This window comes from Mchenga conophoros, linkage group LG11, assembly GCF_057382185.1.
Source record: "Mchenga conophoros isolate Kocher_MC1m ecotype Shallow Benthic linkage group LG11, M_conophoros_male_GT1.1, whole genome shotgun sequence".
NCBI lineage: Eukaryota > Metazoa > Chordata > Actinopteri > Cichliformes > Cichlidae > Mchenga > Mchenga conophoros.
In genome coordinates, this window is record NC_140536.1 from 39,961,885 (window position 1) to 39,988,921 (window position 27,037).

Below are 27,037 nucleotides of genomic sequence, written 5' to 3' on the forward strand. Positions count from 1 at the left end.
GTCAAGGATGGCAAATGTTACGATGCCTGCAAAATCATCTTTGAACACAAAAATGTAACTATTAAAAAAAGTATTAACAAAACCACTATGTTTTATTTGAATTTAAATTCAGTATTTAGTCTATAATGGTGTGTCTTAATGCTCGCCTTCCTGTTGCTCTCTGTTTTAAATGACAATTAGCCAACTGAGAACTCTGGATTCAACGCCACAGATGGAAAAGTCACAGATGACAGCTGTGCTGTTTACGGACATAAAGTGCAGACGCATTTCAGTAATGTTAGTGTCGCTCATTTGATGTAGGATTGGATTAAGCAATCAAATTTATTTGATCTAAATTTGTGATGCACATACTGCAAACTAAAAAAACAAACAGTGGAAGTTGTCATTAACTACAATCAGAAACAGCACTGCGATCTGCTCCTTAGCTGTGATCTCTTCGGTACATTTTAACCTGTATTTTCCTGCGCAGTGAGAAAGTGTTCCTCTCTGAGCATTTATAGACCATCAGAGCCATTATATAGGCAAGCTTTAGAAACTGAACATCTGAACATTTTACTGCCCAGAGAGAGATATTACAGAAAATGACATGAAGCAGCTGGGAGAAAGCAGACAAAAGGCAGTAGAGTGGGATTTCATAGCAGAAGGGAAAAATGCCTTTGATTTCCTGGTAATGAGAAAAGGGATCAAAATCACTCTGGGGCATAGAAACTGAGCAGACTTCACTGCACGGGAGAATATAATCATATAAAACAGGTTTAGGAAAAGGGAACACGTGGAGGTGTGGTCAAGATAATTTTTATATCTGCATATATTTAACAAAAAAAATAAATGAAGTAAGTATTTTTCTCACCTCTCCTTTTGCAGCTATTTCAGACCTGCAACACAAAACAGAAATATGTGAAGCCAGCTGCCCACTCAAAACAAAAATCAAGCCATTATTTTACTTTTAAAGGTAAGACACTGCATTATTTTAGAGCATTTTATTTTCCCAGTTAAACACAGTTTCTGTTTGATCAACAGAATGCATCAAGTCCTTGAAATCACCCTAGAGAGGAAGCCTCACCCTGCAGCTTCGTCAGCGTCCTCAGTCTTGGCCAACGTCTTCTCCCCGTGCCTCAGGCACCGGACTATATCCTGGATGGTCTGAAAAAGACAAATACTTCGAAGGATATTTCTTCTCATGTTTAAATGCTCTGCATATCATGCTTTGTCAAACTGATTCATGTGTTCTTAGCTTAGCGTGGGCAGGGTATAATGAGATTAAATCATATAAATAGGACTTCCTCAAATATTTTTCCTCTGATGTTTCCCATCTACAAATGTTAGCGTGACCAGAATCGGGGGGAAATCTTTTCATCCTTCCCTTCCTTAAAGGCTTAAATATAAAAATGTATATCAGTTCCTGACAAGTCCAAATAAAACAACTGTAGTTTACTGAAACGGAAACAATAACACCTGAATTTAAAAAAGCTTCTTAGTCTACACAAGAATGGAAGGAAATCTACGTGAACTAACAAGAGCAGACAGCAGCTTTGTCTTTCAGCTGCTGTGAAGCAGAAGCTCACGGCTCAATAAGTGATTTGATCTTTATGTCTGACTGCCTGCTGTTCTGAAAGGTGAGATCGTAGCTTTCATGCTGCAGACACTTTCTGACAGTCATGCTGCATAATTTCTTCTTCACAGAAGAGTTTGAGATTTTTAAAAAAAAACAAAAGATTTCTTATACACATGACTGTTTGGGCTTTCTTGCTTTTTCTGCCAACATTTCCTCACCTCAAGCTTAAAAATATAAAGTATCTAAGCTCATGAGCCAGTATGTGTGATCTTCTCTGGAGTTTTTTCAGTGAAGGAACCTTTTCTCTCATATGAACCATGGTGTGGTGACGATGTTCACTTGTACCTTTAGTGTCAGTCTGACACCATGATATTTATATAGCCATAAACTGCATATTAATGCTGCTTTCATAAGATTTCTGCAAAATCATCCAGCCTTCCAGACATTCAACAGCTGAATGTGAGAATGTGGACTTATGAAGTCAAATGCTAGCTGTTTGAGCAATTTCGATGGTTCAATATGCAGGAATGTACTGTAAACTGTAGCATAGGCGATACAAGAACAAAAAGAGCGGTGACTAAGACAGATCTTGCTAATTTTCATCCATTTTCCCACAGACCAAGAGAAACCCATAACTGTTCTGAGCAAGGCTTCCCAATACACCTCACCTGATACCGTCTGCTGCTTTCAAAACAAATGTTTATCCTTTTCATAGGGATGGTTTTATGCCTACAAGAGGACTTACCCTGCCAGCAATGAGAGCAACCACCAGCACATTGATGGGCAGCAGCAACGTTTTAAGGTAACGCACAGGAGTCTGAGGCAGAGAAGAAGACAATTCAATTCAACTCAGTTTTATTTTTATAGAGCCAAATCACAACAACAGCCGCCTCAAGACCCTTTATATTGTTAGGTATATCCTACAATAATACTTTCAGAGACAGAGGACAACTATCACATCTGAGCATTGTAGTATATCTAAGCTGAAATAATTTCAAGGAGGTGGCCGGCAAGTGAGAGACTAATGCACAGCAAATTACTACTAAAATACAAACATGGTTATAAAAATAAATAACAGTTTGGGAAATTCTTAATTGAGCACTGCAATAATTAACTGCAAATGCTTAAAGGCCAAAATATTATGAATCATGATATGTTGCAATTCTATATATAATAAACAGATTACAATAAAACTGCAAAGGGCTAATTAAATAAAATGAATCTTAAAGCATTAAGAAAGTATATGACTGCACTGATTACAGCTGCTTCACTGCATTTTGCTTGAGCCAGCCTGTTCCAAAAGCATGCACCGTTTCCTCTGCAGTGCTGAGAGACCACACACAAAACCAGGCGACTGTCTAGCCCATAACTCAGCCCAAAATGAGCTGCCAGGTTTTGCTGTCAGATTTTGTTTCTTGTCAAATTCAGAGCACAGTTCTGGTTTCTTCCACACTCAGCCCTGCTGTAAGACAATCCAGCAGCTCTGATACAAAGGAGCAGGCCTTTAACAGCATTTCTGACATCTTCACAGCACTGACATTTTAAAAAGTGAGACCTGGCAAGATTTTCCTCAAAAAACTGCCTGAGACTAGGATTTTATCAGGGAAGGCTTCAGCTCAGAATCACAGTGATCACTCGTCATCCTTTAGTGGCAGGGAGACAAATTTTTAGCTCTGACAAAGGAACAGAATTTACCTCCAACTCCATGAAGTCAAATTCAGCAGCACATGTATACATCAGAGTGTGAAAGTCCTTGTAGCTCGTGAACTTAGACTTGATTAATCCACTGATGTGAGCCTAGAAAACATACATTTTTGAATAAAACTTTAATCCACCCTGTGAAAAAATTATTCTTAAATTTTGCATATTTAATTCCGTTCTTAATAATTCAATTTGACATTTTCTGATAGTGAATATCAAACATGGCTCAAGTGCTCCATATGGCTAGTCCATTTACATTTATATTAACTGAGCTACTATATCAGCCCACTTATGAGGTCATTTTTGGTTCATCTACTTAATATCTACACAATGACCTAAAAATGTTCATTTCCATTATTAATGTTGAGTCAAGAAAAAGGGTTTGATTTTACAGACGGGGAGTTAGAGTTACTTACATCATCAGAGGCACCCAAGACTGTGGATAGCAGGAATTTAAGCAGAACTGTTGAGCCGACCCAAGCCAGGCCCTGCATGACCTGTACAGAAAAAAAAAACCCACATCGACATTGGTGGATTGACATGTTCAAATACATACATAAGATTCAGACAGGCGATGTATGGTGGTGAAGAACAAAGCAGTCAAACCATGAGGCTGACTGGACAACTACATAAACAAAAGCATGCTTACTCTTTGAGATGTTAGCTTCAAATATTTTAGCACAGCAGGGATACCCGACTGTCTGAGAACACTCTATTCTGTTAGATCAACATTATGTGATCTCTCTCTCTCTCTACACACTTGTTTTTGGGATATTCATGCAACCATTTTCTCGTTTTATTTTTCCTTCTCAAAAGTGTGTGAATGTTGTAAGAATGACACAATTACTGTAAAGTGGAAACATGTAGTTGTGCAGTAAAGCATAGATAATAAAACTCTTTAGTACCCAGATGACAATGCCTTGTCTGAAGACTTGAGCAAATCGCTCCCTCATTGCAATGATTACCTAAAAAATAAAACAACAAATCTTAAGTGAAAAGCAAGTGGAATAACTCCACTACAAAGGAAAAAAATTCAATGCAGTTACTGTTACACATGTGTTACAACTGTGTACTCTTACAAATATGCTGAAATTTAAATCCACCTGCATCACTGATCGGAGTAAACAGGACTGACTTGAATCAATCAATGATTAAACATTCGTAATACAGGAGCCTCCAACTCACCCAGATTGACACTAGTGAAGAGGCGTAGAAGGATGTAAGGAGCATGGAGTTACCAAACATCAGGACAAAGCAGACGCCGAGTGTGATCTGCATAAAGAGGACAAAGAGAAAGCATCATTCCTCACATGAACGTGGTATTCAAACCACTGAGGGCCGTTTAGTGCAGCCCCGTCCTATTTGGTGCAGCATGATGTGCATGACCCGTGTGTGCAATTAAACAATGCTGAACATCCGAGCTTGGCAGGTAGTGCTGAAGTTTAGCCAGTATTTCTAATGCTGCCATAAAAACACTTAGTCCCATGTTTACTGCCAACAGCAAAAAACGTTTCTGTAGCAGGAAGATCGTCAGGGATACAGCGTATTAATAGTCTGCATGCCACTGTTGATGTTGGCGTTTGTATGTTTTTTTTTTTTAAAAACCAACACTTTTATTATGTAAACATGCATTAATGTATTAAAACATAAATATATTGCCACAACTAAAATACAATCCTATTCAATGACCTGTTTATAATGTTGACAGTGATGACAAACCAGCGGCTTCAGCAGCTGCTGTAATTATTATGAAAAAATGTTGTAGATACTTATTAGAAAAATTATACCGATTATGAAGCCGCTGCAATGCTTTACAGATTGTAAAAAGACTTTGGCATTTTATATATAAAAAGGTTTATTTTTCTGCTTCTGTGGCTTCTGTGATGAGTCTAAACTCAGAGTATTGGAAACGTAAACGGTACTGCCAGATGAACCTCGGTGGTGACAGTCAAAATGTTACCAGTTATTCAGGCACTGAACAGATATTTTTACTGAAACATCATTATTATTATCGTCATATTGATGAATGTTTGCTCTAGAAAATGTCAAAGTGCTTTTCGACTGATCAAAATTGCTTTGATTGCTTAGTACCGTACATAGATTCAGGTTCTCATAATGCTAATCAACACTGAAAATTTAGAGCTTTTCCTTTTCTCTCTCTTACAGTACTCAGTCTCTGCCTTTGTGTTAGCTCAATGAAGAATGAGAGCGGTTCATTGCTCACATACTGAGCTGACTTCTTGCTTAAGAGCAAGACCCCAGATTGCAAAGCCATCCTGTGTATAAGGTTCCCTTTCAGTCGATTCACTCGGTACAACACATAAGTATGGGATATCACGCCCTCGCGTGTCCTGGCTGAAGAAACCTTTATTCACGCCTTTACGGCAGATGACGTGTGATGACACGCGCAAGGCCCCGCCCGCACATATAGCCGCTGCCATCACCGTCATCCCTCAGTTCTTACGCTCTTCACCTCGCTGAGAACACCTCTGCTGAGTTGGGCTAGCTAGCTACTGCTAGTTAGCTCCGTTGTCTGCCAACTTGAACCTAGCTTAACTGCCCCTGTTGGTGTTAGCCTCCACCGCCCAGCTGGTGCGTAGGCTGCCCGCGGAGCGCTATTTTCAAGTTTTTCTTGTGCAGCGTTTCGCTTTGCGTTTTGGGAATGGACTCCAAACCGAAGCGAGCAAAGCAGAAATCTTCTGTTCGCCCCTGTCCTCAGGGATGTGGTTTCTCTTTGCACGACAGCAACCAGCACGATGCCTGCCCTGTCTGCCTGGGGATCGTCCACGCTAGGAGAGCGTTGACGGAGCCCGAAGCTTGTGCATTTTGTCGCCAGCTCCGACGCTCGACCCTGGAAAGACGGGTGACGTTTGTGGAAAGAGTGCTGGGACGCTCGGCTGTCGCACGGCATGACCCTCTTCTTTCCGAGTCTGGAGCCCCGGCTTCGTCCGAGTCCGAAGACGAAAATTTTCAGGTCGATGTCCCCGCGATTAGCTGGGCTGACCACATGGAATACGTTGACGGGTTAGCCGATGACGGACCGGAACCATGCAGGAGCGCTGACGGGCTTCAGCCTGGGTTGAAGCCCGCCAGCGCTCCCCAGGAAGACGATGACGTGCTGGACATCGGCCTGGACATCCATGGTTTGTCGGAGGATGAGCAGGAGAGCTCATTGTCGACCCAATATGCCGCCGCTGCTGCGCCGGTCGGCCACGATGACACCTCTCTTTTCTCCCTGTTTCGCCGTGCCGCTGAGAAGCTGCAGGTGGACTGGCCCTCTCCTCCACCAGCTCGGAAGCCGTCGCGGTTTGCGGGTTTTTTCCTTCCACCGGAGCCCGCAACGGCCAAAAACTGCCTCCCCATGTTCCCAGACTTTCTCTGCGAGCTAACAGCGTCATGGGACAAACCTCTGTCTACCCGCGTCACTGTGCCCGGCTATGGACAGTACATGGAATTGGACGGCGCCGAGGGAGCTGGTTTAGCTAACCCACCCCCTATGGAGCCGTCTCTGGCTGCTTATCTGGCCCCGTCCCATAACCATGGTGTCGGTGGCCCCGCAACTCTGCCGTCCAAGCACTGCAGATTCTCGGCCTCGCAGCTGGAGAAGATTTATCGGGCTCAGGCCGGCACCGCTCGAGCCATGAGCTCCGTCACCATGCTCCAGACGTACCAAGCAATGTGCCTGGCGGAGCTTGGATCGCTGGTTCCGGAGGACAGCCCGCTGTCACCTCTTCTTAACGAGGTTAGAGTCACCACGGATTACATCCTCCGTGCGTCTCGCTGTGCAGCGCTCTCCCTGGGCAGAGGGATGGCTTCGACAGTGGTGGCGCAGAGGCACCTGTGGCTGACCCTCTCCGACGTCCCTGATAGAGACAGAGCTGTGTATCTGGACGCACCAGTGTCTGCGGCTGGGTTATTCGGACATTCACTTGAAGCCATTCAGGCTAGATCCGATCTGAGGAAGAAGCAGACGGAAGCTCTGCGCGACATCATCCCCAGACGCCAGCCCCAGCCCAAGCCCACTGCTAGCTCTCACAGGCCCGCCGCTCCTCTGACAGCTGGCAAGAGACCGGCGCCCACTGCTGGAGTGGGAGGGCCGCCGGCGAGAGCACGTACTCCGGCCCGAGCTCCACGCCAGTCGGCCTGGGGCAAAGGCCGGGAGACGCAGGGAGACGCTGCTCTTACCCCTCTGTTGCCGCACAAGAGGTGCCGCTTAAGTTCTGTTCAGGTTGTCAGCCCCAGAAGGCGCTGCACTTCCCTATCGCGGTCTCCCAAGCACATAACCCCTGCACACGGTTCAGATGTGTTGAATGTTCAAGCGACCACATCGAGTGTTCCCGCTGTTTTTCATTGTTATGCCCCGGAAAAGGTGCACCCAACAAAATGTATAAATGTACATGTTCCCATGTTGCAATCAATAAAGAGTGTTGTTTACTCTCAAACAATCTCAAATGCTCAACCTGCAGGCGAAATGAGCCAGGTCAGGCAGGGGATGCAGTCCCCTGCAGACACACTGGGGGGCGACGGCGCCCCGCCGTCAGTGCTGCAGGCCAGCCGGCTGGCTGCTCACTTCCCTCAGTGGCGCGCTTGCGCCCCCTCTCCGTGGGTGCTGCAAACCGTTGCCATGGGTTACCGGTTGCAGTTCCGGGTCAAGCCGCCTCGTTTCCAAAGAGTCGTGAACACGATTGTCAACCCCGAGGCAGCCTTGGTACTCAGGGAGGAAATACAGGCGCTATTACAGAAGAGAGCAATACGGGTGGTCCCCGCTTCGGAGACGGACAAAGGTTGGTACAGCCGTTATTTTGTCATTCCGAAGAAAGGGGGAGGGCTTCGTCCCATCCTCGACCTGCGAGTCTTGAACACGTACCTGCGAACGTACAGGTTCAAGATGCTAACACTCAGACAGCTCCTGAGTGCAGTCGGCCCGGGAGATTGGTTTGCGACAATCGATCTAACAGATGCTTATTTTCATGTCGCTATACACCCGAAACACAGGCAGTTTCTGAGGTTTGCGTTCGAGGGCGTAGCCTACGAATACCTAGTGCTGCCGTTCGGGCTGTCGCTCGCTCCCCGCACCTTTACGAAATGTGCCGAGGCAGCGCTAGCGCCCCTCAGGAAGAGGGGCATCCGCATCTTGGCCTACCTGGACGACTGGGCTCTCGTGGCTTGCTCCAGAGAACAGGCGGAGACGCAGCTGTCGCGGGTTCTGTCACACATTCAGACACTGGGGTTCTCTGTGAACTTTCAGAAGAGCTCGCTAATCCCAGGTCAACAGATCGCTTTTCTCGGTCTGGAAATATGCTCTCTTTCCAGCCGCGCACGGTTGTCAGAGCACAGAGTGGCCGCGTTTCATCGCTGCCTCGCTCAATTTCAGCTGGGACGCAGACTGCGTTTCCAGACGATATTGCGCTTGTTGGGCATGATGGCATCTATGATCGCCGTAGTGCCGCTTGGGCTGTTGAAAATGAGAGCGTTTCAACGCTGGACTCTCTCTCACCGTTTGTGTGCTTCGCGTCACCTCCGGAGGAGGCTGCCGGTAACTGCGTCTTGCATGCTAGCTCTCCGTCCTTGGAGGGAGCCCGGGCTACTGCACCAGGGCTCTCGGATTGGGAGGGTGTTGTTTCGCAAGGTGGTGTCCACAGATGCTTCCCTAAGTGGGTGGGGAGCGCTGTGCGAGGGTGCGTCAGTGAGAGGGATCTGGTCCGCGGCTCAGCGCCAGCTGCACATCAACCACTTAGAGCTGTTGGCAGTGTTCTTAGCTCTAAAGCGTTTCCGTCCAGTCCTGCAGGGCCAGCATGTCTTAGTCAGGACGGACAATTCAACAGTGGTGTCTTATATAAACAGGCAGGGAGGAACACGCTCTCTTCCCCTGTTGCAGCTGTCTCGCTCTCTGCTGTTATGGTGCAGTGTTCATTTTCTGACTCTAAGAGCCACCCATGTCCCGGGCCACCTGAACCTGGGGCCGGACCTTCTCTCCAGGGGGGGTCCTCTGGTGAGAGAATGGAGGTTACACCCTTCAATAGTGGCTCAGATTTGGGATCTATTTGGCGAGGCGCAAATAGATCTTTTTGCTTCCAGGGTGAATGCTCACTGCCCCCTGTACTTCTCCATAATCGACCACGATGCACCCTTGGGCTTGGACGCGCTAGCGCACCAATGGCCAGACGTGCTCCTGTATGCATTTCCCCCAGTGGAAATGATATCTCCAATTCTGGAGAGGGTGCGTCGGCATTCCCTCTCTCTGATCCTGGTGGCCCCTTGGTGGCCCGCGAAGTCGTGGTATGCAGAAATAATCAGCCTGCTTGCAGCAAGTCCTTGGCAGCTTCCTCTCCGCAGGGATCTCCTCTCTCAGGCGGGGGGGGAAGTGTTTCATCCGCGCCCGGATCTGTGGCACCTTCATGCTTACCTGCTGAGAGGTTAAACTTGGTTGCTAAGGGTCTGCCACCTAGTGTGGTGGCGACGATTCAGAGCGCCAGGGCCTCGTCTACTAGAGGCTTGTACGCTTACAAATGGCGAGCCTTCGAGCGATGGTGCCAGGACCGCCACACTCTCCCATTTCAGTGCTCTATTGTGGATGTTTTGACATTCCTGCAGGAGCTGTTGGATAAAGGCCTTTCGTTTTCAACGATCAAGGTTTATTTAGCGGCTAGATCTGCTTGTCATATCGGTTTTGACGGGGTGACACCAGGTGCGCATCCCCTCGCCGTGCGTTTTCTGAAAGGGGTTCGCCGGCTGAGGCCCGTGCTTAAGTCCAGTGTCCCGGCTTGGGACTTGTCTTTGGTGCTGGAGGCCCTTTGTGGCCCTCCGTTTGAACCCGTTGAGTCGGTAGATATGAAACTTCTTTCGTATAAGACCGCATTACTTCTCGCTTTGGCCTCGGCGAAGCGAGTGGGGGACCTTCATGCGCTGTCTGTGCATCCTGCCTGCACACAGTTTTCTCCTGATGGCCGCAAGGTCGTATTGCGTCCGAATGCCGCCTATCTTCCCAAGGTCATGCCTGCATCTTATAGTTCAATGGAGTTTGAGTTGCTGAGCTTTTGCTCCCCTCCTTTTGAATCTGAGGAGCAGAGGAGGGTGCATTCTCTTTGTCCGGTGCGTGCGCTACGCACCTACATTGAGCGCACTCGGGATGTGCGTTTGTGTGACCAGTTGTTTGTCTGCTTCGCTAATCCGAATAGAGGTAGAGCTCTGTCCAGACAGAGGCTGTCCCACTGGATTGTGGAAGCTATCTCGCTGGCATACAGCACCGGAGGTTTTGCGTTGCCCCACGGGGTGGGAGCTCATTCCACCAGGGGGATGGCGACCTCATGGGCTCTTTTTAGAGGGGTGCCTGTGGCTGATATTTGTGCAGCGGCTAATTGGGCGTCGCCGCACACTTTTGTGCGGTTTTATCGGTTGGACGTTACAGCCCCTTCGGTGGCTCATGCTGTCCTTTCTGCTGGGTCTACCACTCACTAAGGATGTGGTGGTCCCGTTCCGGTTCGGTGGCTGCTCTGCGGGGCGTGTATATAGGTCCCATACTTATGTGTTGTACCGAGTGAATCGACTGAAAGGGAACGATTAGTTATGTCTATAACTTCTGTTCCCTGAAGGAGAGGAACGAGGTACAACACAGGGTGGCCCCACTGAGCAGTTGGCTCGGTGAAGAGCGGCTATCGAACTGAGGGATGACGGTGATGGCAGCGGCTATATGTGCGGGCGGGGCCTTGCGCGTGTCATCACACGTCATCTGCCGTAAAGGCGTGAATAAAGGTTTCTTCAGCCAGGACACGCGAGGGCGTGATATCCCATACTTATGTGTTGTACCTCGTTCCTCTCCTTCAGGGAACAGAAGTTATAGACATAACTAATCGTTTTCCGCTCAGTGGCTTTTTGAGGGGGAAAAAAAGTCAATTAAGCATCTGGGAAGATTTTTACTTTGCAAAGTCACTAAAATGGCAACAAAAACGTGGGATGAAGCATGATGGATGCTGTAGGAGAGAGAAATGTCTTACATATTTCCACATAAAAAAGCAGCTTAAAAACCTAGAAACCAAATGATATCCGAATAATCAAATGCTGAAGTGCTGCCATTCAGACAGGAAGCATTTCTGGTATTTTTATAACAGTAGCTCACATATTTTGAGGCTTTGTATGCAATTAGAAACATCCTATTGGCATATGAGTGAACACATGTGTACGCTCTGTAACTAATGACAGTTTTCAGGCTCATTAACACAAGCTGGAGGTCACAGAGGACATCGACTCCTGGTTGTGTCTATTCTTTTCTTGAACACACACACACAGTCATCACTCCCAAACTCTCTAAATTATGCAGAGCCATATGCCTTCCTCTGACACAAATCTCCAGCATCTTACCACAAAGGCCCTTCTCCTTATCAGTGGCGCACACAGGCCCTGGCTAACAGCTTGGCATGCTGAGAGGATTAAGGGTAAAGAATGTGGAAAAGAGGGACAAGCGTCCAAAATACTACACCCACAAAGAAAAATATCTTTACACGTTTCCAAACAAATACAGATATCCTTTTGTCCTTGGTGGTGTGAAATAACTTGCCCACACAACCCTCGTCTTTTAGGCACTCATGTATGCACAGTGGTATCCTTAAAGCTTTTTCAAGGACAAAGTCTCTGCTGACTTTGTCCAACCAGCTCATGTGAATTTCTCCTGGCCGAGGAGCTGAGGGAGATAAGGAGAACTGAGCGAGAGCAGGTTACAGCTCAGAGGACAGGAGCAGTGAAAACTTTCACTTATGCCCAACACCTGATTCAGAGAAAGTCTACCTTGTACATCTTGGTAAATTGCTTTAAACGAATACATTTCAACTTTATGCAAATACACTAGTGTCGAATACGTAAAGTTTTGCCATTAGAAACAAAATAACTGCAAAAGGAAAAGTTATCTACTGTACCATATGAGTGACGAGGATGGACTGCATCTTAGCAGCAGCGAGGTAGCCCAGAATGTACGAAGCAAACAGAGAAGCCACCTGGAAAACAAAGCGTAGTTTACCTTAACAATTCACTCCACAAAGCTCATTAATGCATCACATACAAAAAAGTCCAAAACAACAATAACATTCCCATGATTATCTTTACATTAAAAGTTGCTAATGTCAAAACTGGATTTGAGCCTTTAGGGGAAATTTACATTCCTTCCTTCCAACAGTAATTTGTAGTATTGTATATTAATCAAGAAAGAACAGGGAAAATGGGGTGCAATAAAACAAACAAACAAACTGTAAAATCTGCACTTTACATGTAACAACTCATTTTTTAAAGCTTTTATGGCATTGCATTACATAATGTATCTTGTGAAGCACTCTAACATAATATTTTTGTTGTGCATTTCCAGAACTTAAACCCAAAGCCTGAATACATCACGGCATTTGAAAGATTACAGTTAAAATAAAGTGACTCTCTAAATACACATAGCAGTTGTTATAAATGTAACCCGAATACCACTTGGATCCTTTACTGCATTCCTCTTCCCTTTATTTCCTGTTGTCTTGTCAGTGTATTTATCACATAAAAACCCTACTTTATATTTAGCATCCATCCATCCAGCTTTCATGCGGTCTGCTCCTATTTGGACATGCTCAAACACCTCACCTAGGAGGCATTTTAGTCATTTACTTGAACCGTCTGAAGTGGCTCCTTTCAACGTGGAAGAGTAGCAACTCTACTCTGAGCTCTAGGTAAATGACACTCTTCAGCTCCAGCTTGTTTCGGCAATCTCATTCTTTCATTCAGTCCCCACAGCTAGAGGCCACAGGATGGTAGGAACGTAGGTCAACTGGAAAATCGACATCTTCGCTTTCCGTCTCGGCTCATTCGTCATCATGACAGACTGGAACAGGATCCACATTTCTGCACACACTGCACCACTCAATCTGGCAATCTCCTGCTTCAGTCTTCCCTCATTTATAAATAAGACCGCAAGATACTAGAACTTTGATTTAGACCAGCAACTCATTCCCCACCTGGAGTGGGCAAGCTACTCTTTTCTAGCTGAGAACGCCTTAGATTAGGAGGTGCTCATTCACATCCCCACTGCAAACCACTCCAGCACAAACTAAAGGGTGCTGCTGAATAAAGAACTACATCATCTGCTCAAAGCAGAGGTAAGACCACCAGCACTCACTGGGAACAAGTCTGAGTTACTGCTGATAATGTAAAACAAAACTAACTACAGTTATAGTGAGCGCTTTAACAAAAAACAAACAAGCGAACAAAAAGAAACAAAAAAAAAACCCCTGATACTTCAAAGGACCCAGCCCACAGGACACCATGATGGGACGCTGTCCAGTACCTGTTCTTGTGATGGGAATTCACACTCAAATGTAATCAGTTGGAAGGTTTTCTAAATTGGCCAATACAATTACTGATCATAATCAAATTCTGTTTGACCATTGTAATTGCTCAAGGGGGTTACTGTAGGCCTTGTAGAAAATTAACTGTGTGACTGCAAATTTTAAAACAAAACAAACCCCCCCCCCCAAAAATAGTAAAACCCAACAACTGACATCAAACTCCCTCTGTACTGATGAGTAAGCAGTGCTTGTGGGTGTATTTGGCCTTGAATTGCATTATGCATGCAGTGGCTGAGGTGAATGGGTTCAATTAGCAGCTTATAAATGTGAAACAAAGAAATAATATCTGTGAAACAACACGTCCCGCGTTAAAGTCCCTGCACAAAAGCAGCAGAGCCCTGAGGGGGGGGCAGCAGCAGCAGCGTGGGCTAAACTGTTACTAAGCACATATGCTTGCTGCAGTGACCTGTTTGTTCTGAAGTTATTCGACTCTTCTGTCTGCCAGCCCACACACCTTAATTTACTACTTCTTTATACTAACCTAAATGTGTCAATCAGTTAGAAAAATTTCAATTTAAGAATGTTTTTTGAATTTTATATGATTTGAATCTCCTGAGTTTATCCCTTTTCTTTCAGTCTTTCTGATTTTTTTTATTTCTTTGCTATGTTGCCCAGCGTCTGATTTTTTGCACCTGCGCTGCCAGTCCTCTGTTCTCTCCAAGTCTCTATTTTCTCTTTAATCTCTGTGCTCCCTTTCCCTTCCCCTCCACATTCTCTCACAATGTTTATCTTGCCCTGTTTACCTGGGTGAGCAGCACAAACTGGGCAAACTGCCAAGGCAGCATAAAGCACAAATTGGAGATGCCCAGAGCGACCATAGCTGTCCGGCTCGGGTTCCGTGTCCTGGGGAGGGAAGAGACACAGATGGAGGGAAAAGGTGGTGAGAGCAAGGGTGTGGCAGAGATAAGATGAGATGTATTAAAATGCTTGAGAAAACACAGATGTACAAACATTCACTCTCACATTAATGGTAATACAGAAACCTGATTATGGACAAAGTTACGCTAAAAAGAAAATAAAACAGAAGTACTTCTCAATTTACTGTTAACTGTGACACTAAGAGAAGTCACAGTATCAAAACAGTTTTCACACAACTTGAGCTGCCAACCACCAGCTGGGTGTTAAAATGAAAAGAAAAAACAGATGCTTCCCCATCTTTCTTTATATTTTTGAAACCGTTCAAGTGCTTGGATATAATTAGGCATGCAGAGTATATACCCAACTAATGCACCATATAATATCTGAGCCGTGTAGGTGTAGGTATTATGAACTGATTACATGAACATGTGTTCAGACATCTACTTGGTGATCGTTTTATCTGGATATTATGCTTAGCTGCTTATTGTCATATAATCTGATCAGACAATCACGTGACGGCAGTGATGATTTGGGAAGTGGAGGTATTTCAGTGATGTTTGAGTATTGCTGAGACTGTTGATTTTCTGGAATTTGCATAACATCAGTCTTTACAGTTCACCCAGAATAATGAAAAACACAAACAAAAAAAACCCCCCATCCAGCAGCAGCTTAGCAGGCAGAGATTCATAGCTGATAAGAGGTCAGAGTAGACAGAACGGCTAACTGTGCTGAGCAGAAAAGCGGCTCAGAATTAGCCAACTATCCTTTAGGTAGTTGTGCTTCGATTGCACAAAACCATGCCTGGGTCAACAGAAATCTGAGGCTGTAGCGAACACAAGATCAATCGAACTGGAAATTTTAAGGCTAAAAATAAAAAACTGCAGCTAGTCTAATGATTCTCCACTCTGCCAAAGCTTGAGACAGTATCCAAAGGTCCAGGCTTTTGGTGGTGTGATAGCATTGGGAATGTTTTCTGGAACACTCTGAGCTTTAATTCCAATCACCATTTGAACGCCACAGAGCCGGAGTATTGTTACAGACCATGTACATCCATTCATAGCTACAACTTATCATCTTCAAACAGAGCAGTGAACTGTGTCAAAAATAGGGCTGTTCGATATAACGATATATATCGGATGACGATATAAAAACATCTATCGTTTCATTTCACGCTATCGTTTGTTTCGTGGTGTTGCAAAATAAACTGTTTACGGCAATATTTTTTCACTGTTTTGATGGTAACTGTAGTGGCTATATTCATTTCTTGAAGTTCTCTCTTTCTCTTATATTTAATATAACCACACTACAGACGGACAAGCACGTTTTTATGCGTTGTCGTTAGCAACAACGACGGTAAAACTATCGCGTGTCCGCTTGTTTATTTTCCACATAAACCTTTCACAATAAAGCTCAAGATCCTGTTGAGACTTTTCAAAATAAACTGAATCACGTGAAAGAGTATGCAGAGTGTTTACGGATGAGAAAAGAGCCGTCAGGTGCTAAAAATAAACCTTAGACTCAAACGTTAGAACAAGCTTTTCCCCGCAGCACGCCGTTTCATGCATCGGTTAAAACACTCGACTCCAGGTACACGACGCCCAGCTGGAAGCACTTCACGCAAGTCGAGCTGCCCGAGATTCACAGAATTTACAGAAAATGTAAAATTTTTGTGATTTATATCGTTATTGGGACGATAGATGTCTTATATCGGGATATGAGATTTTGGTCATATCGCACAGCCCTAGTCAAAAAAGTCTCCAAGTATGGATTCCATAAACATGATACTGAGATCAGATTTTGTTGACCTCCCCAGTCACCAACTCTGAAACCAGTAAAGCCCTTTTGGGATGTGGTCATTCAGCAAACAGATTTTGTGATTCAATTATGTCAACATGGAGCAGAATCACAAAAGATGTTTCCACCATCATTTGGAGTTCATTAAGCAAAACAAGGTCCCACACCAGTATTAACATGACAGTTATTCATGATGTGCTTGGGTGTGTTATGATGCCTTTGAACATTCTGAAACACTTTACCAAATTACAACAATATGAATTTAGCAGAGCAGTGGAGACGCTGAGTGAGTTTACCGTAGGATGTATGTGAGAAGAAGCATCTGCAGGACCAGGAAAGGGTAGGCAAAACTCTCCCTCAGAGGCGGAGTCCACATCACTCGAGTGCTCTGATAAAATACACGTGGACAAGAAAAGAATCAAATTTGCTCAAACTCAAATTCACATAGCTCTGATTTTCTTTGAGAGGAAAAAAAACAAAACAGAGATACATTTTACTCCTCTGCAGCTTATAAATAAATCTCAGTTAATCCTATATTGACACAGACTGTATAGTAACACACAGCTTGTGTAGAGATTACAGACACTTAATGTAAGACATCTGGTACCGGTCTATTGGCAGGATTTCTTAAATGCAAAAACACTGTGTGAGGAGGTTTGCATGTTCTTAATCTATGCTGTAGCAGGAGAACACATTTATTGATGAATTCTAGGTCACCTCACCAGAATAAAATAAAGCAGGTGAAAGTTTAAGCCGGTGACTGCATTTAGCTGTAGTTAATCAACTTTAGGCTGATGTGTGACTGTTTCTTTGTGACTGTACTTCATGCTTTTCAGTCCTCAAATAAAGTGATTGCCTACAATCAAGTTTAGATAAATGGATCGCATCTAACTTTCTGAATGTCTACTTTTGACATTGATATGGCTCTATATACTCGCTATAGCATTAATCATGAATTGCATTGTGGCTCATAGCGCAGTAGGTGTGCAGCTCCATAACATGAGATACCATACCGAAAAAAACAAAACAACCCCCCCCCCCCCCCAAACTTCAAAGTAAAAATATTACAAATGAAAGACTCACAATTAAACAGAAAAAACTGAAATAAAATTAAAAGAAATAAAAATAACACCATGTAAAATGCTGAATATAGAATAAGGAGCTCTTGTATTCCAACAAATGATTTATTAATTTGATTCCTTACTCCATTTTAGTGTGAAAACAGGAACAGTAGACTAATAAGGTACAAACTGCACAGTTGCAGCTTTTATCTGTGCACGGATCCAGCGAGCAGTCTGCTTAGGTCCTGCTGTTGAGCTTGATTGAGACTTCTGCAGGAAATCTACATCGTAACCAGAAACTCCTTTTATCCCTATGCTGCAACCTTCCACACCACTCAAGTTGTTGTGGTGTGCGTCCACACGACGTGTAGTTACATTTATCGAGAGGTGAACGTCAGGTCATGCAGAAGGTTACAGCGTAAAGTTAAAATTAGTTTCAGATAATAGAGCAAGTGACGATTTAGATTTCCTGCATAAGCATAATTCACAGGTTAGTGAGCCTGTCTCTAAAGGCTAATAAACACCCACACCTCTATTTTAATGCAGTCAACACTGACCTCGGAGCGACTACCCAGCCAGACTGCCATTTTACTACTTCCTCCGAAAAAGTGGAAATTACAGATGCTGCTGTCACAAGCCGCCATAGCACTCGGGGAAAGGACAGAAATGTGTTCGAGTGTGCGCTTGACTGAAATTTGTTCTGGAGGAAACTTGAGAGAAGAAGATAGGCGGAGGGATTCAGCTTTGAGTGCGAGCCAAAAACAACTCTAAGCTCCTTTGAGGGCTGAAACGAGTCCCTATTAACCATCCTTCTCTTTTTCTGAGGGTTTTTTTTTTTCATTTTGAGTTTTACAGATTTCAGAAGCTTACACTTCCCAAAGCTCCAACATTTGAATATCCTGATAAAGATATTAAAGGAACTGCACTTACCTCACCGTGATTGAAGAAAAAACACAATGTGGTAATAACGCCACCCAGTCGACTGCCACTAATGAGGAAAAATGAAAATGAGGTGGGATTAAAAGAAGAGCAGAAAGCAGCAGACGGATTCAGAGAAGTTATCTTCTTTCCGATAGTTCAAATCTATAAATCTGACCAAGACAGCAGACAAATGGTCTACGCCTGACAGCTTATTGGGATGGACCATTTAAAAATCATCCTCTCCTCACTAGTGTCCATGTGAGCGAGTCAGGAGAGGGTGCTGGGCTGGAGAGGTTACCTGAGGTAGGAGCCGTACATGAAGAAGATGCTCATCATCATGCCGTTCAGCAGGAACACACAGGCCACATAGAAATACGCTGGGTCACCCATTCCTGGCAACAGAGACAGGCAGAAATGCAGTTTTTATCCAGGTTAAATGCTACCAATAGAGTTCTCTGACATATAATTCAGCTTTGATAACATGATAACTGATTATTTTTCCATTGACCAGCTAATTTCCTACATTTCACAAAGACTTATTAGAAAGTAGTAACTTGAGGACATCGTTTGGACATTGGAAATTGCTGATATAATGTTTTACAAATGTAAATGATCAAGAGCTGTACGTCAATATTCAACTACTGGTATATTTGCACGTCGCATAGGATTTGAAACAAACCCATCATCTCTGTCTGCAGTTACTTTCACTTCAGTTCACCTTACTGTTGCTAATTACCTATTTTGTCATGTAGAATAGCACTTCATGCTCCTTTAGCAAGATTTTCCTTGTGTTAAAAAGTGCAACTGGAAAATGTATGAATAATACTGCTAAGCTCTGCCATCCTACTATTCTCTCTCTGAGCAGGAGCACCACCCACATGGAGGCTGAGCAGCATGTGAGAAACATTTGCTTTAACATTTTTTCTATTAGTAATGACTTTGTACATTTATCCATCCATCCTCTTCCATGTCACCGGGGGACTGCAGCCTATGCCAATTAAAGCAAATCCATTATGCACTTTTTTTGCTTGTAGGACTGCCTTCTATCCTTCTCCATCGAACAGGTGATAATTATGCTTTAGTTAACATCACTGATGCAAACATAGAAACTTTGTTGCAAGATTTAACAACTTATTACAGTGAAATATTGATGGGAGACATACCTCCTGTGAGTTTGTGGACTGTGTGAAACATTATTGATTTTAAGTTTCTCTGACTGACTAGCACAGCCAATATGTTTGAACTTATGATTTTAACTTCACCTTTGATTTTGTCAGACCACTTTGCAGTCATCTCACACACCCTAACACCCCTTGAAAATGACTGCAATCACGAAAAGAATGTAAATCTCTGATTACAGGAGTAATCTGAAAACACACCCCCACACACCCCTACGTGTTTAATGATCTGAAAGTCACATTTGCAGGCATTTTGTGTGCAAACTGGGTCACTGCAGATTGAATAAGTTAGGTCATGCAAAAATAACCCATGAAACAGGTAGGATTTCTGTGCTCCGCTTCTGCAATGAAGACACCACAGACTAATCACTTCCTGCAGACTCTGTGTTGCAAAAATTTTCAGTTCTGCTACTTAAAAAATTATAGTAAAAAAAATCCATATGTAATCGTATGTGTGAGATAAATATATGCTACTCAGGTCTTTTATATGTCCTCTCTGTGTCTGCATGGGTTCCTCCCGTAGTAAAGGATCATGAATATTAGGTTAAATGATAATTCTAACTTGACTGTAGGTATGAATCAGAGTATGAATGGTTGTCTGTCGGTCTCTAATTTAGCCCTGTGATAGACCCGGGACCTGTCCAGAGTTTATGCCACCTCATTCCCAGTGTTGGCTGGAATAGCCTCCAACACCTCCATGACCCCGAACTGGATAAGCAGTTAAGCAAACCGATGGGTGACAAAAATAACAGTTTTTATACAGCATCTGAAATGTCATATCTGAATGACACCAAAGTTGAAGCATAACAACAGGAAGTACATTAAACAACATGTCACGATCAGCCCTATCAAAAATAAATAAATAAATAAAAATGTGGGGTTAAAAAAAACCCCAAACAAAAACCATCAAACTGGAATAATACATTATTACTGCACATCCCACTGCAGGTTCCACAAGTCATTCTCTAAATTCTGATGGTGAGATTAAAGTTTGAAACTTTAGTGACAGCAAATAGGTTTTGTTCACTTCACTGCTCAGTTAAATGACGTCTCGCTGCTATATTCTTGGCACGATCTCCTCTCAATGATTCCAGCATAATAAGAAGGTACACAGAACAGACCTACACGGCAACAATGACTAAGAGATTGAAGATGCATTGACATCGCTAAGAGCTGCATCGCATCATCTCCGTGATGTGACGGTAAATCACTGGACAAACAGAAAACGGATCTAGCTCCAAAACCGCTTGTTCCGTTCTACTGTGTAATTTTAAACCACACAAAAATAACATACTGGCTGACAGTTACAGGAAATGCAATGCAGCTTGCATCAGGTTTATGTAAACACTGTGAAAACAGCCTGTGTACATCAGCCGTGGGGTGCCACATTCACTAATGAGACCGACAGAAACATGGAGACTGCAGCTTCACAAAGGAACGCTGACAGCAGCTTTTGCTTGTTTTCGCTTAGCAGACTTAATTTCCAGGAAATGTTACTGTGAGCCAACTTTAAAAAAAAAAAAAAAAAAAAAAAAAAAAGATGTGGAAAAGGTTAAAAACATTTTTCCCCCTCAAGGCTAGAAGAAAAAAAATCAATGAGTATATTTCTCTTCTTTCGCATTAAATGTTATTCAGTAACTGTTAGTTTTGCAGAGGATGCCTGGATGCCTTAAGCTTAACTACTACTTCTTCTTTTTTTTTTTTAAACCACGGGCCTAAAAATTATCTCTTAGCCGACTGCCGGACTGTTAAATGAGTTCAAGAATTACTTACCAAACTTCTCAAATCTGCGATATTTATACTTCTCTGCATCTTAAGTGACAGCTAAACCGTTTATTCAAGCAAAGGGGCTACAACTGTCACCAAGTAGGATGAAATACGGGAACGGATTAGATTTGACCCGTGTGTGTGTGTGTCTAAATGCACACAACTGAGCACGTTTCTAGTTAAGACTTACATGCCATGGCAACAGTGTTTACCTTCACAGCTGTCCACAGGAGTGAGTCCCTCTCCTCTGTTGATGGACCAGCACATTTTTGTGGGAATCCCAAAGTAACCCATTACACCTGTGTACATCCGGTACCAGCTGGCCAGGACCACCTGGGGAGAACAGACAGGATGTAAAAATCCTGTTTAAACATCAAATTTTAAATTACTTGTTTTATCCCTTTTATTTCTGAGGAGTAGACACTAGCATGATTTGGATTCTGGTCTATGAGTTTGCAAAAAGGGATCATAAATAAATAAAGACTAATGTGATACATATATACATATATTATTTTATTTTTTTTAAGTCATCTATCCATCAATCCATTCGCTTCCGCTTCTCCTTTTCAGGGTCGCGGGGGGGCACTGGAGCCTATTCCAGCTGTCATAGGGCGAGAGGCGGGGTACACCCTGGACAGGTCGCCAGTCTGTAGCAGGGCCAACACACAGGGACAGACAACCATTCGCGCTCACATTCACTCACACATTCACACTTAATGGCAATTTGGATTATCCAATTAACCTATCCCCACAAGCTGCATGTCTTTGGACAGTGGGAGGAAGCCGGAGTACCCGGAGGGAACCCACACAAACATGGGGAGAACACGCAAACTCCACACAGAAAGACCCCGGCCTGATGTTGGAATTGAACTCAGGACCTTCTTGCTGTGCGGCAACAGTGCTAACCACCGTGCCACCGTGCTGCCTTTAAAGTCATCTAACTGTAATAAAAAATAAATAAAATAAAATAAAAAATAAATAAAAAAAACACACACACAAAAGAATCAATGTTAAGCTGTGCAATCTATAACAACCTAATTCAACTTTCAATTTGGCTTCTCAGAAAATTACAAAAAGACAATGGAGATAAAACGCTGCTGTTTCACAGTCTGTTCTGCAACAATTCTCTACGTTGGCTTTCCAGCACATCTCTTTCCTTTATTTTGTTCCATCAGAGTAGCCTGATTACTCACTCACTCATCTTCAGTGAGCATATTTCTTAACCATCATGTAAAGAAAGAATTAAACAAATCTGGTTTCTCCATCCAGTAAGATTCATTGTTAGGAAAGCGCATTAATCTGGCATGTATACCACTTCTAACTGCACTTATTGCTATTTGCTACATGGCAAAGGACTGCAGACTGCAGGGAGAAAAAAGTAGAGGGGATGCATGAAAGGAGAAAATGCATGGAGCAAAATTCAACATAAGCAATCATCTAAAAGACTAAAAAAGTTTAATCACCAAACATCTATTTGCTAAATTCATAAACTGTTGTTATGTAATTCTCCAATTACTTGCATTACCCGATTTGGCTCATTAAATGCATCCAGATTCTTGTACTGCCAACACTTCAAACAATATAATACTAATGAAGTGGGTTTTTTTTTTTTTTTTTTTTTTTATCTCAAAGCTTAAAAACATCTTCACGATAAAATTACCTCACCCTTCAAACCTTTTATTCCTTCTGTAAAAGAGTTTTGTTTGTACTAAGGGATTCACTGTATAAATCCCACGAGAATGAAGATTTGATCTTCTTCTGAAAATATTTCAAAGTTATGAATAATTTTAGTCTGAGAGCAACAAATGAAATATGTGCACGGTAATTTGCCAAAAATCAATATTACCTCTGGATAGAGGTTGAATCTCTTCAGTGTGTTAATAACCAGCGGATGCTCTGTCAGCCGATCGTTCATGACCATGTGAAGGCCGTCCAGGAAAGAAGGAGCCTCAATAATTGTCTTGTAGTAGGAATAGTACAGACCCTGGTATCAAAAAGAACATTACATACAGAAGATTACAGAAAGAAAAAGGCAGCAGACGGATACTAAATATAACTCCAGCACTACAACTCCGACAGAAGAAACTGGAATGAGTTACACGGGCTCAGCAGATGGCCATGGCTCGCAGCCCATTTGGTAGCACGCAGCAGGGGGAAGGCAAGACAAGTATTCTGTTTTCATCTGACAAAGTTTTCACCTTGAGCGTCAGTTAAACATCAGCAGCTTTTACACAGAGTGATGGTGATCTAAAAAGCAGCAGTGCTTATAGACACAAATGTTAATTTTGCTTGTGTGCAGCTCTTCATCGAGTGTTCGACGTGGAAAGTGACAGATGAGTAACAACTGTAAAGTCCAACATGGTAAGTATTACTGATTTGATTTTCTCTGAATGGACAGTCATAGTGAAACTAGCTTAACTACAGTCATCAGTCAACAGTAAGTCTTCTTCTAAATATTTATTCTCTCCCCCTTTCACTTCAGCTGACGTCTGTGCAATGGTTATTGTTGACCAACTCTGGCTGGTGTGCTCAAGGGTCAAAGTTCACTTTAACCAACTTTTCATTGGAAATCAGTTTGCATGTCAAATAGAAGCACTGTTTTTGGGAAATTATTACAACATCATCATCTTAACTATGCAGGAATGTTTTGTGATGAGCTTGCCTCGCATTTCTTTATTAACCAGGCTGATCTCATTTTGATGGCCTTTTAAAAAAAAATGCAAACTGCTGTCATATTTTGTTTTACAGAAGGCTAACGTGACAGTGCTTATATGCTCACTGGGGCAGCAGCAAATATTTATTGCCAATAACAATCTACTCATTAAGTTTTAATGACTTCAGCAATGATGAGGTCTATAAAATGTGATGAAAATGTTAAAAAAAAAAGTGCATGTTGTGAAAGCCAAAGAGTTGTCTCTGCCTGATTCGTGTGACTAACTTCAACACATTTAAATTTTAAGCACAACTACTAAACCCCCCCCCAAAAAAAAAAATTCCCTTACAAATGATGCATACACTTCTTATGTTGGAAATCCTATTTTAATGCAATACCATCAAGGCAACATCTAATCTGTCTCAATGTCATTTGGTAGCATGACAAAATAAAATATATCATGACATAGTTAGAAAGAATTAGAGGCATAACGTCTCTGAGAAAGTTGTTGGCCCACATCCTACCACAACAGCTCAAACGTGAAGGTTTTTTTAATGAAGATGGTGGAGACCACTTTCTAACACGTGGGTGTAAAATCCACCACATATGTTCATATGGGCTGGTATCTGTTATTAACACAAATCTATAATTCACATCCTCTCATAGCTGAACACAAATCATGGAGCCCTCATGCCTGATGGATGCACTGTCCTCTTGGAAGAGGAGACCACAAAATCATCATCCTGTTTCAGTTACTTCCTTTAGGGTTCACCCTATCCTTATCATCCTCCAACCAACCCTCTACATTCCCTCCTTTGATACATCCATGAATTATCTCTGTGCCATTCTTCCTTTCCTCCTTCCTGGCAGCTCCATATTTAACATCCTTTCTCCAGTATATCCACCATCCCTCCTCAGCACATGTCGAAATCTCAACCAAAACAAAGTTAACAAAGTTAAATATATAAAAATAATCACTCACAATGGCTCTTTATTGATTTTCAGTGACCATGTAATCAAATCAGACAAGTCAGCTAAAAAAAAGAAAAAGAAAAAAGAAAAAGAGAAAGCCACCACAATATCTATCTAAGTACAGCAGAACCACCAAGCCCTCTTAGTGTAGGTCTGATGAGGTCTGTTTTTGTTTGGACATCATTTACGTGTATCTTCAGCTACAAGGACAATAAACTGCTCTGCAACAGGTGTAGTGCATGGCTGAAATATAGCCAAATACATTAACATCATGGGATTGAATTTGGGGTTATTGAAAGACCCAAAATAGTTTTCCAATCTGCTCAAACAGCCCCCCCCCCCCGTTAAATGAGCAAACGCAAGGAACAATTGCTGCTAATTTGATGGTAAAGGGAATCCATGCTAAATATGAATATGATTTAGACCTTGATCATCTTGTTTTGTAGCAAAGGATTTCACACTTTTTACTGTCTTATGTCAAAATAAAGGTAGACGATGGTAAACAACGGCCATACAAAAACTGTGCCCTTCAAGATTCATGATGACAATATTTATCAAAGATTTGTGCATCCTGCTGTTGCCTTACAAAAAAGAAAAACAAATTACCATTTCTGTTCGAAAAGCCATTTCCTTCTCCAGGTTAGACAGGTGTGAAAAGTGCCTGTCATTCTCAAAGAGCTGTGTGAGATGATACCTAATTGCAGGGGGAGAAATATGTGTGAAGTAAGAGCAAGTAAACGCAACAGTAGTTAGTGAACGATAACTTGGTAAAGCCGATAAAAGCGCAGCTTACCAGTGCAGATATCCAGTCAGAGCAGCTGTGAACAGAAAGAATTAACTTTAACTACTGCAGAAAAAAAAGCTACTTCATCACTGAGAAAGGAGGCTAGATTTGCAAAGCCACAACCCGCTGGAGAGAGGAGAGATGACTTTGAGTGATACGGGGGTTATAACTATTGTGCATTTAGAGGAGAACACCAAGCTTGAAGTTTGCCAGAAAACCTGTTAACACGTGTGGAGCTGATGTGGCATATAGGCGGAAGAAATACGGGACACTTTCATTTGATTTTAACGGACAGCAACAGCAGGTAACTACCGCTAGAGAGGTACCGTTAGGGTGAGCTAACGTTAGCCAAGTGATCGGCAGCGGAGATAACTTAATTTAGCGGAGCTGCTAATGCTGCTAGTGTTAGCACTCGTTAGCTTGTGGTTCTGCAAGAAGCTAACGAGCTAGTGGTTCTGAACTTACCGAGGAGAAGAGTGATTCCCAGCTTGGCGGCTGCAGACGGAGTTAGCCCCAGCTTGTGTCTGATGCCCGAAAGCCCGTTTGAATGCGTGCTGTTGAAAACCTTGCCCTCCCTGCCTGGCCGCCTAACGTTACTTTTGCCAGGTGGCGAAACAAGCGGGCTCCTGTCGCGGTCAGTCTGGGTCGCCGGACTCTTCCCGGTTTGCTTTTTGGTTTTAGCCACCATGATTTCCAAAAAGAGACGAGTTAAACCGAGCGGACAGCCGCTGAAGAACCCAAGGGGTGTGAGCTGCGCAGCCCCAACAGACGCTCGTATCTGGTCCTCGAATCTGCCCCTTTACTACCTGAGTGATGCTTTGACTGGTTCCTGCCTGAAATCTTGTGAAACTGTGCCCCCTGGTGGCTGTTGGGCACCACTGCAATGAGTTTGGGATCGTAACCATGGCAACACCAACCGCGAGCGTATTTTTCTTTTTGTAGTGTCAGATGCGAAATAAATAAAATAAAAATAAATAAATAGTAATACATCTAAAATGTGCAACTGCCCGATGCGACAGACAGCAGGAGCTAATCCAGGGGCCTCTCTTGTTGAAAGGTCAATTAAAAAAACAAAAAAACCCTAAAAAGACTGCAAATCTGAAATGACCCCAAATAGACACAAAAAAGGCATAACCGACAAATCTCAATGTAAAACAATCACACGCTGTAAAAAGATTACAAAGATGTCAAACATGAAACAGCCATAAACAGAAAAAAACGAGTTATATCTCTGCATACCTCTGCAAAGTATCATTTATGATATGTAACATATAAGGAATTCTTATTTTTATTATATTTTTTTGAGCAAGAAAGATTGCTTTTACTTTTTAAAAAAATTTTTTTTATTGCTTTCCAAAAAGCTCCAGCAGCGTATAACGGGCCTCCATCACCTTATCAGGCACTTTCAGACTGTCCAAATTGC

The 27,037-nt window shown here is 43.0% G+C and overlaps 1 protein-coding gene across 2 annotated transcripts in view; it reads right to left on the reverse strand.

Moving 5' to 3' along the window:
* dpy19l1l (dpy-19-like 1, like (H. sapiens)) overlaps positions 1–26,822 on the reverse strand; it is a 35,127-nt gene extending 8,305 nt beyond the window's left edge. The window contains exons 1-17 of one of the 2 annotated variants that reach the window (XM_085293021.1): positions 26,080–26,822; positions 25,624–25,648; positions 25,437–25,524; positions 23,052–23,189; positions 21,418–21,538; positions 18,559–18,652; positions 18,270–18,327; positions 16,575–16,666; positions 14,370–14,469; positions 12,166–12,243; positions 4,442–4,528; positions 4,162–4,221; positions 3,673–3,753; positions 3,251–3,352; positions 2,301–2,372; positions 1,064–1,143; positions 851–875 (exon numbers count right to left, since the gene is read on the reverse strand). In XM_085293021.1, coding sequence (XP_085149147.1) covers positions 851–875; positions 1,064–1,143; positions 2,301–2,372; positions 3,251–3,352; positions 3,673–3,753; positions 4,162–4,221; positions 4,442–4,528; positions 12,166–12,243; positions 14,370–14,469; positions 16,575–16,666; positions 18,270–18,327; positions 18,559–18,652; positions 21,418–21,538; positions 23,052–23,189; positions 25,437–25,524; positions 25,624–25,648; positions 26,080–26,302 — 1,524 coding nt within the window. In that variant the 5' untranslated portion in view covers positions 26,303–26,822. The remainder of the gene's footprint in view (positions 1–850; positions 876–1,063; positions 1,144–2,300; positions 2,373–3,250; positions 3,353–3,672; positions 3,754–4,161; positions 4,222–4,441; positions 4,529–12,165; positions 12,244–14,369; positions 14,470–16,574; positions 16,667–18,269; positions 18,328–18,558; positions 18,653–21,417; positions 21,539–23,051; positions 23,190–25,436; positions 25,525–25,623; positions 25,649–26,079) is intronic. The other variant, XM_085293022.1, reaches the window with a different exon arrangement.
* Between the last annotated feature and the right edge of the window lie 215 nt (positions 26,823–27,037).